The following is a 13,284-nucleotide window of genomic DNA, read 5'->3' as shown; positions in this document are numbered from 1 at the left end:
TTTTATTGATGATATTCAGGGTTTTAAGATCTTTAAAAATTACCATACATTTGTTACACTAAAATGGGCAACATGATTTTTTTCCAAATATTAAACAAAATTGCACATCGTTAACCATATAAAGCCATATATGTAAAGAGATTAAATAAAAACAGAGATGACGTTTTTTGAGTGGAGAGAAAAATATCTGTTCTCTCTAATGTGTTTTACAGCACATTCCTGGTTTCTAACTTCATTTAATCCCAACGTATAGATAAGATAAGAAAAGGGGTAGAATTACTCCCCACATTGCACATGGGGGGGATGTGGAGTTATCACCTTACATATTCACAAACTCTGTCATTTGTGAAGGTGATGTGATCAGCACCAAGGCTGGGTGAACCCCAGAGCTGCTCCACGATATATATTGATGCAAAAATTTCCACCCATGAAATCGTTCTTCGACCCCCTGCAAATTAAATTCATTTTCATCACCAGCACAAACATAATTTTAAGAACAATATTTGAGGACATGCTAAAAATAGCAAATATATAAAAAAAGAACTTTTAAAATCTGGTTTTGGACAATACCTGACAAAGCCAAAGTAATCATTAATGTGACCAATAAAACAAACATCGCCATATTCATGCAAGCTAGAAACATATTTAATTTAGGTATGAAAAAAGATTCCAGAATAATCATATGACATGCCATAAGAATCCAAAACCTAGTAATAAAGACTGCCAAGGAGCCTATGACATTAATTGGTTGTCTTCAGTGTCAGCTGATATACAGGGTGACTGGTAATTAGATGTATTCCCTGAAAGGGGTTAAAGTAGAGACAATTTGCAATAAATTTGACCATATGATACCCCATCCGAAAATTAGTAGTTTTTGAGATAATAGAATTTCTTTTGTTTTTTTAAAAAATGACAATTTTCCACATAAAAACATGAATTGAGAAAAAACTGCTCATTGTATGGAACTTATTTCAGCGTTTTCTGATAGCTAACAAATAAGTGGTTCGTTGAAAAAAAAAGTTTTTTCCCAAATAACAATCACATGTAAGTACCGGGTGGGTCTAAACTTACAAGTGATGATAAAAAAATGCACTCTTAGTTTACTTGGCAACGTATTAATAACAAAAATGGTATGACACGAAGCGTACAAATTACTTAAATTACTTCCTTGTGTCATCTGCTATCCAACAAGGTACAAATGTTGCTAACATTCACATTTGTGTACAAGAAATAATACTTCATTCATCTTCATATGAATGGAATCAATGAACAATAAAATTAAAGAACATTACACATCTTGCTCAAAGTGGGCACCTCCGTTACGAATGCAGGCACGGAGGTTTTTACGGACATTTGGTTTCGTAACTCGTGATGCGATGGTGTCCTTGATGTGTTGACCAGCTTTTAAGATCCTCTCCCTGAGCTCTTCTTGCGAGTTTACCAGTGTCTTGTCATGTGGCTCCAAATGTAAAAGTCGCAAGGCATCCAATCGATCGGGGGATCGAGCTGGGCAGTCATCATGCTGATAAATCATGTCACGTCTTGTAGCTAGAGGCACATCCTCCAACAACATTGCCATCCCGTTCCTCAAAAAATGTTCATAAGTGATGCCATTTAAGATTTTGGGCAGGAAAAATGGCTCGATCAAATTATTGTTGATGATGCCCATCCATACTTCTGCCTTGGCGTGCGACACTGGCTGGATAAAAATTACCCAAAGAAATGGATTGGCCGAGGGGGCCCGTTTCCCTGGCCGGCTCGATCCCCCGATTTGACGCTTTGCGACTTCTACATTTGGAGCCACATGACAAGACACTAGTAAACTCGCAAGAAGAGCTCAGGGAGATGTTCTTAACAGCTGGTCAACACTTCAAGGACACCATCACATCACAAGTTAAGAGAACAAATGTCCGTAAAAACCTGCGTGCCTGCATTCGTAACGGAGGTGCCCGCTTTGAGCAAGACGTGTAATGTTCTTTAATTGTATTGTTCATTGATTCCATTCATATGAAGATGAATGAAGTATTATTTCTTGTACACAAATGTGAATGTTAGCAACATTTGTACCTTGTTGGATAGCAGATGACACAAGGAAGTAATTTAAGTAATTTGTACGCTTCGTGTCATACCATTTTTGTTATTAATACGTTGCCAAGTAAACTAAGAGTGCATTTTTTTATCATCACTTGTAAGTTTAGACCCACCCGGTACTTACATGTGATTGTTATTTGGGAAAAAACTTTTTTTTTCAACGAACCACTTATTCGTTAGCTATCAGAAAATGCTGAAATAAGTTCCATACAATGAGCAGTTTTTTCTCAATTCATGTTTTTATGTGGAAAATTGTCATTTTTTAAAAAAACAAAAGAAATTCTATTATCTCGAAAACTACTAATTTTCGGATGGGGTATCATATGGTCAAATTTATTGCAAATTGTCTCTACTTTAACCCCTTTCAGGGAATACATCTAATTACCAGTCACCCTGTATATCATATATTTGTGCCATCTGTAAAATTATCAATAATTTTACTAATCTGAATCTATGAATATTCTGCCATTTAGTTATTAATCTTACGAATATAAATCATATGTCATAGTTTCATCAAGTAAAAATCATAATATACAGATCCTTTTCAAAGGCAAATCCACTGCATTTACAGTTATAGTATCAGACTGGAAGAACATCCATATCAGCAGATTATCATTATTGGTAAACATTTCACATCTGTCCATGCCTAAAAAAATGAAGTATTAATTCAGCTAATGTTACAAAATAAGTAGTAGAACATACACTTCGACACATGGTGAAGATTGCTAGGATGTAATTTTCATTTGAGAGGAAGGCAGACGTATCCACTGTGACGTAATTATGAAGGGCAGGCATCATGTCAGTGAAATAGTCAAAGCCATCTCGTTGAAAGACCTGAAAAAATAATAAAAAATTAAATACAAGTAAATAAATTTCAAAAGCATTCAGGGAAACTATGATCCTTGTTAAGTACCATTTATACACACAAACAGATTGGCTGTTTTATCAGACAAAAAAATAATGGATGGAAGAAGACTTGAAAATCCACAATGCAAAATATAGAACAGAAAAATATTATTCATAAATATTAAAAAAAAAAAAAAGTCTTGGTATGGATTTTTTTTACTTCATCAGTTCATTTTAAGGATTAAAAACTCTGAACACAATTTGTAGTGCAAAAGTCTGAGATACATCAATCTTAGTGCCATTTATGTTATTGAACTGGGTAAGAATATATTAATTTCTACAAGAAATTTAAGAAATATGTATAAACTATTTTGTAATCATGTTTTTACTCCATGTATAAAATAACGCAAGTTTGGTAAAATACGATTTTTAGTGTTGAAAATTGCAACATACATATTTATTTTATCACAATCAACTTTCAACGTGATAATTCTCTTTGTTCACAAGGTTTATTTTTGAAGGGCTCGCGAGTAAAACATGGTAAGCGACATTGTGGTCATTATTAAGTTGCAAAGTAAAAAGAGCCATCCTTCTATTTTCGCAAATAATTGCCATGTCATGCAATATGTGTTGGACTCGTTGAGTGCTTCTGAAATTGGTGAACACAATACGAAAACACTTTATCTAAATAAAGCTTCTAATAATCCCTTTTCCTTAATAAACTCAATAATCACCAAAATAACTGTCCCCATGTTTTACTCGTGAGCACCTCGTTTCATAATATGTGACAATACGGATCTTGTTGCTAGATTTATGTACTTTGCAAAAAAAATATGAAGTATAAGAGCATTTGCATATTCAGGACCATGTTATTCTAAATAAGAATTTCGACAATAAATCCAGGTATTTTGGGATAAATCTTGACGCTCCTACTTATAAAATAAGTAAAATGAGCATGATAAAATATCATCCCAAAGAGCCAAATGTGTATGTGATTTTGTGTGTGACAACTTTACAGTCAACATCAGACTTAATCAGATATGACTGTAAAAAAATTGCATGGCTACTAAGACAGGAAAAGAAGAAAAGTGGGAGGACAAGTGTACTGTGCTTACCTCAAACATATCACCTAGTACACTCCACATTTCAGGAGAAATAGTCTTGCTTGTGAGATTATAAACCAAAGACAGAGCTTCTTCATAAAATTCTGCAAGAAAAATAAAAATCGATTGTGGAAAAAACAGGCAAATGCAAGAAGCAAGAGAAGTCAATTAGTGAAAATTGATGATGCATGGTATTGACCAATTAAAGTATTTTCTATATTTATTTTATTTTCATTATCAGTCAAGTGTTTGGAGAATTTTTTTATTTTTTTTTCCCTTGGGTGGAAAAACAGTTATGTAGGAAATATTCACCTATAAATTCCATTCTCTCTCTTCACGTTATCCTAACATATTCATAACTAAAGAAGAAAAGTCATTAACTGCAGAAACAGGATTCTACTATCAGTATTACATGAAATGTTACCACTACCCTAAAAAATGGTCAATATATGGTAAAAATATATTCATTTACATGACCAATAAAACCATCACCACTATATTCCACAAAAGTTATAAACATTACAGTTAAACAAAAATACCTTTTCCTCACTGATTTCACCCCAACCCAAGATAAAAATGTGCAACACAAATGATACCAGTGATAAAGGTATTAGTTGGAATTTTTTGCACTCCATAAAGTATCTGTAGGTAACCGTGATCTATTTGAACAGATATCTTCCGAGATTCTAACTGCCCAATACTGTTACCAGTCCTAATTTGAAATCTTCATTATTTCTTACATTTTACATACTGCAGGCAAGCAAACTCAGCTACAAGCTTTTCACAGAGATTCATAAAAAAAAAATCTTGCTTTTCACTGGCTACACTACCACTAACACTTGCACCCTTGATCCGTATAGGACAAATGTGGATGCATGAAACTCATTTATATGTATTCTATAAAACATACCCATCACACTTTTCGTAAATATGTGCCCAACAACATTTAATACAGTAGGTTGAAGTTGTGCCATTATTTCAGGTTGATCATCCATCACAGCCAGGAGGGTTTCTATTGTGTTGAGCAATCCCATTGATGTTATAGCTTTTTCGTCTGAGCCTTCGTCCGTTTCCAACACTTGACGGAATGTTGTGGCCTAAAAATAGACAAAAAAAAAAAAAAATAACTAACCATTAAATTAGAGATGGGGCAAACTAATTGGTACTCTATTGGTAGGAACGTTTTTATGATGGAAACATGAAATTTGTGATTATATGGCGTAATGTTTGATTCTTGGAGAAGTGTGAGGTGCCCTTTCTTACCATGTTGTCATGCAATGATGTAAAATCAAATGTAAAATCCCCTCGAACACAAAATTATCAGCACAACACTTTCCATAGTCCAAGTTATCCTACGAGTCATGAGAAAATCTCAGAACATTGATTATTTCCGTTGCAAAATGGACTTCGCTATGAATAAAAGCTACAGAGTTCTTAATTATGTTTCTTAGTCAGAAATGTAAATTGTAATTGAATGATTTTACTCCTTAAATATTACCGCTTACCAAACTTACCAAGTGATCACATATTTCAACTGCTATTGGCAGGAGCTGTTCTCTGTACGTACAAACAATCCTCTGCATCACGTTCGAAAGGTCATCATTCTCGGTTTCTCTGATAATCTTTAACAGTTCTAAAGTAATCAGTTTAATCTGGAATGTAATAATAATAATAATAATAATTTTAAATAAAAACAAGCAACCTTTGCAATGAAATAACAATTAGTTAAAAAAAACTATTTTCATGAATTTTTATGTAGCTGGAAAAAACTGGCCTTTCACACATGCATAACTAATTTGTCATTGCTTCAAATGTGAGAACAAGCCTTCATTTCTTAATAATTTATAGGGAAGAGAGTTCAACCCACTGGTTTTTGTCCTCCATAACAGTAAGAATTGAAAAATAAAATCACGGACAAATTGCCTTCCTTGATACACACATTTACCACAAGAACAATAAATGTCATGTAAAACTCTTCAGGAAACCAAATGCAGGAAATAAGTTTATCCACTAACAATCAAAACACCCTGAATCTCAGAAAAACAATGTTTGGTTACAAACTTTGTAACAAGAGCACCAAAAATTCGTACTATCCAAAATTGCTTACTTGAAGGAAAACTTTAGCTGCCTTGAAACAAATACAGGTTGGACATCACAGAAAAAAATATTAGTAAAGTTAAGGCAGGCAGGCAATACAGTGGAACCCCGATATTATGCTCCAAGATTTTACATTATCCCGCATTATACATTCAATCTTGATGGTTCCAATATAGCAAAATGTTATAAAATTTTCCTCGATTGTACATTTTCCTGCACTTTAGGTTTTATCAGCTTAGTCACCTGAAAAACGTAACATCGAGGTTCCATTGTATCGACAAAAATGCCAAAACAGAACAAAAATGTATAGGCATTCCCTACGTAGAAGGGGGTTTCCTAAAGACTAGCTGAAGTCATTCAGGCTGCAAAATCACCTGCCAAGCTGGCCAAAAAGCACAAAATTCCATCTTCAAAATCATAAAAAAAAATGTTAAGCATAGAAATTAAAGTTAACCCGCAGCTGCCTACCTCAAGACTGGTTTCTCACAATGTCATTGAAACCAAAAGTGCCACTGAATCTAATTACAAAATTTTTGTCAGCTAAATGTCCTTTATCGTAGCCATTACAGTTGCACAAACTATCACATCTTTTTTAATGAATGCTTTGTTTTTTTTATCAAAGCTGTTTGATGTCCTGAGCACACTTTTACATTGATTAATTTTGGAATTCTGTCATTGAAGTTTTATAGTGAGTATAAGAATTAGAATAAGTGGAGATTGAAAACCTATCATTTTGATACTGAGTATGCTGAGAAAAATAACAATTTTTGGAAAAAGTACCACCAAAATATTCATGGCAGGAACACCAACTGGAATACTTCATACCTTAGAAGAATGCCACCAGTAGAGGAATGCATATTTTGTTTTTGACAAAAACATGAAATAACACATACAGTGAAACCTCTATTTTACGTTCCCGCATTATACATTTTCCTGCTTAATACGTTAATTCAGTCAGGCCCCGACAAAAGGTCATCTTAAATAATAGGACGTTCACCTGAATCTTACGTTCGTTCTAACTCTCGTTTCACGCTTTATAAGTTTTCAAAGCTGTGGCGATGTCTTAAAATTTGGCACAAACCTGTTCTGTTGACCACGTAAGTTCTCCCTACTTTTTCTTGCTTTCGAAGCTGTTTCATTCACCACGCAACCTTGAACTTCCAAATGTTAGGCTTTTATGCGAGAGGAGGGAGCAAAGAGCCATGGTTCAGTGAAAAGTGGGAAGACAGGGCACAGCTTGCATTTGTCGCACCTTCCTTAACGGACAGGAATTCCCAGTGAAAATACAATGGGCAGATTCTTCTGCCTCAGGATCAGACAAAAAGTGCACTGTTGCCAAACCGATTCTCGCTAAATGGTGCCTGCCTTACAGTTTGGACAAAGAAAGTTCACCCTCCCCCCTCCGAGTGGAAAACTGACAACAGGACTCGATCATCATTTGCTTCTTTGCCCACAAAGATTGAATCCTTCCTAGTTGATGGGAACGAAAAAGAAAAGCGAGAAGGGAACTTGTTTGTGAAAACTTTTTTCCTTTCCTCTTGTCTGCAGCCTTGGGATTAAAAAAAAAAAAAAAAAAAAAAAAAAAAAAAAAAAAAAAAAAAAAAAAAAAAAAAACGGTTTGCCAACCTCTGCTATCCGATACTGAATAAGAACTGCACTTCTTTAGCAGACAAATTTAGTGCACATCTAAATGCCATTAAAATGCAGGTGATCTAAGCTACCACATAAAGCGGCTCTGGAGCTCACCCAGACTAAAATAAATTTGTACCTGGGGGCAACCTTGGGGGGGGGGGGGGGTAAAGGCTGCCGAAGCATGGTGCTCATCACATCACCTCCAAATTGGCAGATCGAAGAGTATGTGGGGTAAAGATGGCCGGAGCATGGTGTTGATCACATGATCTCCCACATCTGCTATATATGCATCATGGCATGATGAAAAGTGCATGGGGAACTTTACCTTCACCTTTTTCTCATTTGAAAAGGGGGGTTGCTTTCTCATGCCCCCTACGGTATCATCACTAGTCTTGTAATTACTGAAAAGTGCCAATTATTGCTGCCCTGATTTTCTTGCTCGTGTGGAAGTGAAGCCCCTTACACGAGACATCTTAACCAATTAACATAAAGTTAAAAAGCGATCTCCCGTCTCCTTTCCTCTGACTTCTAAAATTACGCAGTTGCTCTTGAACGCGCATTCAACGAACATTGCGTACTGCAATTAAAAGAAGAAAAAAAAAGACTAGCTGGTTTCTCATTCTTTAATGGCCTGCATCGGAAATCTTGCTCCTATGTCTGAAGCATTAACATGACAACATGGGAGAGTGTAAGCAGTGATCCCCCCCCCCCTTTTCCTCCTTTCTTTTCTTTCTGCAACTTGGTCGGGCAGGAATGAGCACTCTTCTGATAAGACTGCATTGATGTCGCTCCACCACCTGCTCATCTCCCCCTTCCCCTCCCTCCCTTACAAGCTGGTCAGAGGGCCCCCCCGATGGCTTAGCGGTAACGTCGTCCCCTTGAAATCAAGGGGTCCCAAGTTAAATTCCTGGTGGAGGCACATTGCACAGTAGTTCGGATCCCACTTTAAACTGTAGGTCCAGTTTAGCCTTTCTGTGCATAAAGTAGACTTACAACAACAATTCAAACTGGTCGGAGGGGTGTCTGCAAGCAGTGGGCAGCTGGCAACCGGCACCAATGTTTCATCTCTGGCTTCAGAGCTACGACTCATTCAGTCTGAAGGGAAGAAAAACGGCAGTGTTTTGAATCTCGTCTCAGAAGGTTGTTTTGCTTTGAAGATTAGGAAATACGAGCAGCAGAGACAATGCGAGAGTTAAAAAAAAGAAGAGATCATTTTTTTACCCTTGTCTGTCTTCTGATAAATGCCTTGAACACACAAGACCTGTGCAGGAAGGAAATGCACATGATGCTAAGAATAATATAATGGCAGTTTTCTTTAGAACCATTCACGTGCTGAAAATAAATCACGCAATATTAAAACGTTCATGGCAAGAATATAAAAAAAAAAAACGTTATTTATGTTTGCCCTCCCCAAGACTTCTAAATCCAATAATAAATCGTCAATTAATATGGATTTAAATAACACTCAGTGGCATGCCCGGGGGTGGAGGGGGGGTTATGGGGTCATAATATATAAAGATGCTTGACGTCCAGCTATGAATATCACCTACCCCTCCAATTACCCGGGACTTCAAAAACTAGCAACTAATTACCAGTTTACAGAGTAAATGGAGATCCCACACAATCAAATGCATCAACTGAACCTAATAGGTGGCAGTTAGAAGAGTCATCCACTGTCCCTATTTATTTAGAAATTCATTATCATACCTCTATCCCGTTGTTAAACAATTTTTGACATAATATACCTCTAAAAGTCGATTATGTCATCATTTCTTACTGACACTTGAGTTTCACTACTCCCACATGCTTTCCTGCTTTTTACGTTTTTTTTATTTATGGGCCCCTGAAAAACGTAAAATCGTGGTTTTGTTGTAATGTTAATTTTTCACATATATTTATATATTTTCATTCTCGCGAAATAATGAACTGCAAAAAGGGAAATAAACTATTAAACATGAAATTTAGAGTTTATTTACCCTTCTGAAGTTTGAATTATCCTGAGAGTTATGCAAATCATGGAAAATTGATTAATCCTCATGCAAATCACAAAAAATTTGTTAATTCTGCTGCAAATATTGGAGAAGCAAAAAATGACTCCTTTACACAGAATAAATTTAGTACTCTGATAACTATATAAATGTGCTATTAGAAGTAAAATGTTAATTTTGTGTAATAAGTATAGGTTTTAAATGAAATTTAGGTTTTCATTCACCATTTTAACACCAAAATGCCACTTTATATACCGCATTTGATCCCGAAATATGTGGTTTTTGTACAGATACCTTGATCTTTTATTTACCAGAAATATGTGGCTCTAGCCATCAGTATTTACACAAAGGTTTGTGGCTGTATTGCTCTTTAATCATTTGGTACTTAGCAATTGGCCTGCATACAGAACACCTTAGACTAGGGGTCTTCAACCCACTGCCCTCTGGCCCACTGGCCCGCAGAGCCCGTTGCCATGGCCCATACCCGTTTAAAAAATTAAGCACCTAACAAAACCGGAGTAAGTAAAAGGTAGATCGCAGCATCTTACAGTTCTCAATACCGTAGTATTAAGCTTCTCGACTTTCAGCATTCAAAACGAATACAATCGAATGAAAATGTAGCTTACCTGTGGTTCTACATATTTTTGAGCTTTCTCTTGACTAGTAATGAGCATCTGCAGAGCAATTGCCGCCTCCACTTTGACAGGAAGATCTTGATCGTTTAGCAATGAATTTGTTGTCAGTCTTATAGCTTCTGCTAGTACAGGCTCCTGTTTAAATCTTATTGCACTAAAGTAATGGAGTACCCAACATGCCTGAAAAGAAACAACACAGAATTGTATGTTATTCATCCAGAATGTTCTATATACTGAAAGGCAAGGAACAATCACATTTTCATCAACATTACAAAACACTTGACTCAACTGAATATTGCCAGAAACCATAAGCAAGATCTTATATATTTAATAGAGGATGTTCCAAATAAATCTAGATCTTCCAAGAAAATTTCTAAAATGAAAAATCAAAAAATGAAAAAAATAATAACTGTCTGATGAAGGGAGCGTGTTTTCCTGAAACGTTAAAACTGTTTTCTTATACTTGTAATAACCGTAAACTACAGGAAAATATGATCTATTATTTGATATATCTAAAGGTATGAGGTTATCAGATACACTTACCGAAAGCAATCATAATTGTTAAATTACCCTTAAGCAAATCTCCAAATGGAGCAAATAATAACCTTACCCTTGCTCTCATATGACCCCGAGGACTGCTGAATTCTGGAAAAACATACTGACACAATAATTTGTCCATTTGTTCCTTGTACAATTCTTTCTTTAATAAGATGTCTGCTAATGAACCAACCTAAAAATAAAAATAAAAACAGCACTATTATTAACTATTTTTTATGCAGAATTATGAACAATCTATGCAGTAATAATCTTGTGTGCATATGTTTTCATCTATGGCCTATTGTGACCAATAATGAGTTATTTGTATGATTCACTCAATGCTGATACCATACAGATTATTATTACCATGCAGATACTTGACACAGTTGTTCAGAATATTTGTAAACTTGATATACATGTGTGTTACATTGCAACTATACCCTGACAAGCTACCAAGTTTTGATTGGAGATATAATTTAATCATGATATTCAATTTCATCACACAATGTTGATGCAAAATTAATGAAAAACACAGATTTTGCAAACAGTATGAGATGCTTGTGCTCTACATCAGCTGGGACTTGTGATTAAATTCAAACCAGTATTTTTTTATTACAAACTGGTTTATCTCTAACTATTTGCAATCCTTTCAATACAGAAGGTAGTACTATACAACGTATCATGTTTTACACTTTACCAGAAAGAAATTTATACACAGTGCAATGCTGACAAAGTAACAAATTTATGTTTATAAACTTATTTTTCTACATACACAAATATATATACTACTTTCTAGTTCTGTTGTAGTTCCTGTATGTTGTTCCAACCTTTTGCACATATTACCACATGACATAGTTTAGAAATAAAATAATGAATATTTAAAAAAATAAGGATGTTCTCAAATAAGAATAATCTCAAATGTTTACCAACTTTTCAGTAAGTTAATATTAAACATCTATATGTAAGTACATTCTAATAGTAAAAGCACCTCTTCACCATAATATAAAAAAAAAAACATTTTAAATACTTCCATGTACTGTAAAATATATTTTTTTGTAGATTGTTGGTATAGCCATTATTCATCAATTTTTCATTTAATCTTTAATTTATTCAATTGCTTACCATGTGTAAGGCACCATCCTTTTGACGTGGGTCAGCATTTGGAGAAGTTAAAACTTGCATTACAAAGTTCATGGTCTTCTGTAACATGTCTTTTCTTTTCTTGCATGACGAATGGAGAAGGGTTTGAGCAGCTGTTACTGGGGACACAAAGTCTTCAAAGATATCTGTAAACAAATTATAATATGCTAACTTGATTTAATTCCAGTACTATGAAGTGAATATACATTTGTACATAATACCATGTCCTTGGAATAATATAGATGAAAGTAAAATGCATGTTAGGGATCTTTCACCCCAAAGTGACAAGCAGCATGCAAAACACATTTAAAAATGAACACACTGCGATGGCATCTTACAATGCATAAGGCTGTAGTCAATTAGTCAGTCTTCAAACTGACAGAGGACACATGTTGCCTCCCTGTGGTATCGCCCTTATACGGGGGTGGAAATTAGTTAAAATGATCAAAATTATTGCTTAACTGACAAACATACAAGGATAAATACTCATCAATTCAAATAAACTCTAGCAACATAGCAACACGCAAAAAAACAACTGCAATTTCAAAAATATATATTAGAGATGGGACCGATTAATCGGTATCGACCGATATAGGCATATCGGTGTATCGGTAAAATTACCGATTATTTTACCAATCCGATATATCGATAAATATCTGATAATTTAGTGTAAAATTCTGCCATTTTGTTGTAATTTTTAGGGATAATCTCCATGCCTCCATCTACTTTCTGAAAAAGTAAATGTCTAAATATTCAACTTCTTTTGCATTGCAATGAGCTCGAAACACACATTTATTACGGATATCAATTAAAATTTCAGGGTCTTCAAGGACCATTTCTAATTTTATATTGGATCGGTAGAATATCGGTTATCGGTATCGGTAAATTTTATATCGGTACTGTATCAGTATCGGCCAAAATTTCATACCGGCCCATCCCTAAAATATATATATTACATGGTTTCCAAATCTTCATATCTAACATTAACGCATTAAAAAAACATTCTTAAAAACAAAAATTATGACAACAAAATATAATTACTATCACATGTCTTTGGATAATATCCAGGATATTCACTCTGCAAAAGTATTGCATGACATTTTTCCAGACTCTGGAAACATATCATCTGGCATTGGTGATTAAATTCCAACCGATATTTTGCTAATACCAATACATACCACGGGTATTGGTCTCAATCCTAGTTCCCATTTAGTC

The 13,284-nt window shown here is 34.9% G+C and overlaps 1 protein-coding gene across 2 annotated transcripts in view; it reads right to left on the bottom strand.

Moving 5' to 3' along the window:
• msk (importin-7 msk) overlaps positions 1-13,284 on the bottom strand; it is a 66,123-nt gene that overhangs the window by 32,053 nt on the left and 20,786 nt on the right. For both annotated transcript variants that reach the window (XM_083126392.1, XM_083126391.1), the window contains exons 9-15: positions 12,052-12,215; positions 11,003-11,122; positions 10,384-10,572; positions 5,555-5,692; positions 4,951-5,137; positions 4,053-4,144; positions 2,794-2,925 (exon numbers count right to left, since the gene is read on the bottom strand). In XM_083126392.1, the coding sequence (XP_082982518.1) occupies positions 2,794-2,925; positions 4,053-4,144; positions 4,951-5,137; positions 5,555-5,692; positions 10,384-10,572; positions 11,003-11,122; positions 12,052-12,215 (1,022 nt within the window). The remainder of the gene's footprint in view (positions 1-2,793; positions 2,926-4,052; positions 4,145-4,950; positions 5,138-5,554; positions 5,693-10,383; positions 10,573-11,002; positions 11,123-12,051; positions 12,216-13,284) is intronic.

Source organism: Lepisma saccharinum, chromosome 8 (genome assembly GCF_977018435.1).
Source record: "Lepisma saccharinum chromosome 8, izLepSacc3.1, whole genome shotgun sequence".
Taxonomy (NCBI): Eukaryota; Metazoa; Arthropoda; class Insecta; order Zygentoma; family Lepismatidae; genus Lepisma; species Lepisma saccharinum.
The sequence above is the reverse complement of the archived record's forward strand: the minus strand, read 5'-3'. Positions and strand labels throughout refer to the sequence as shown.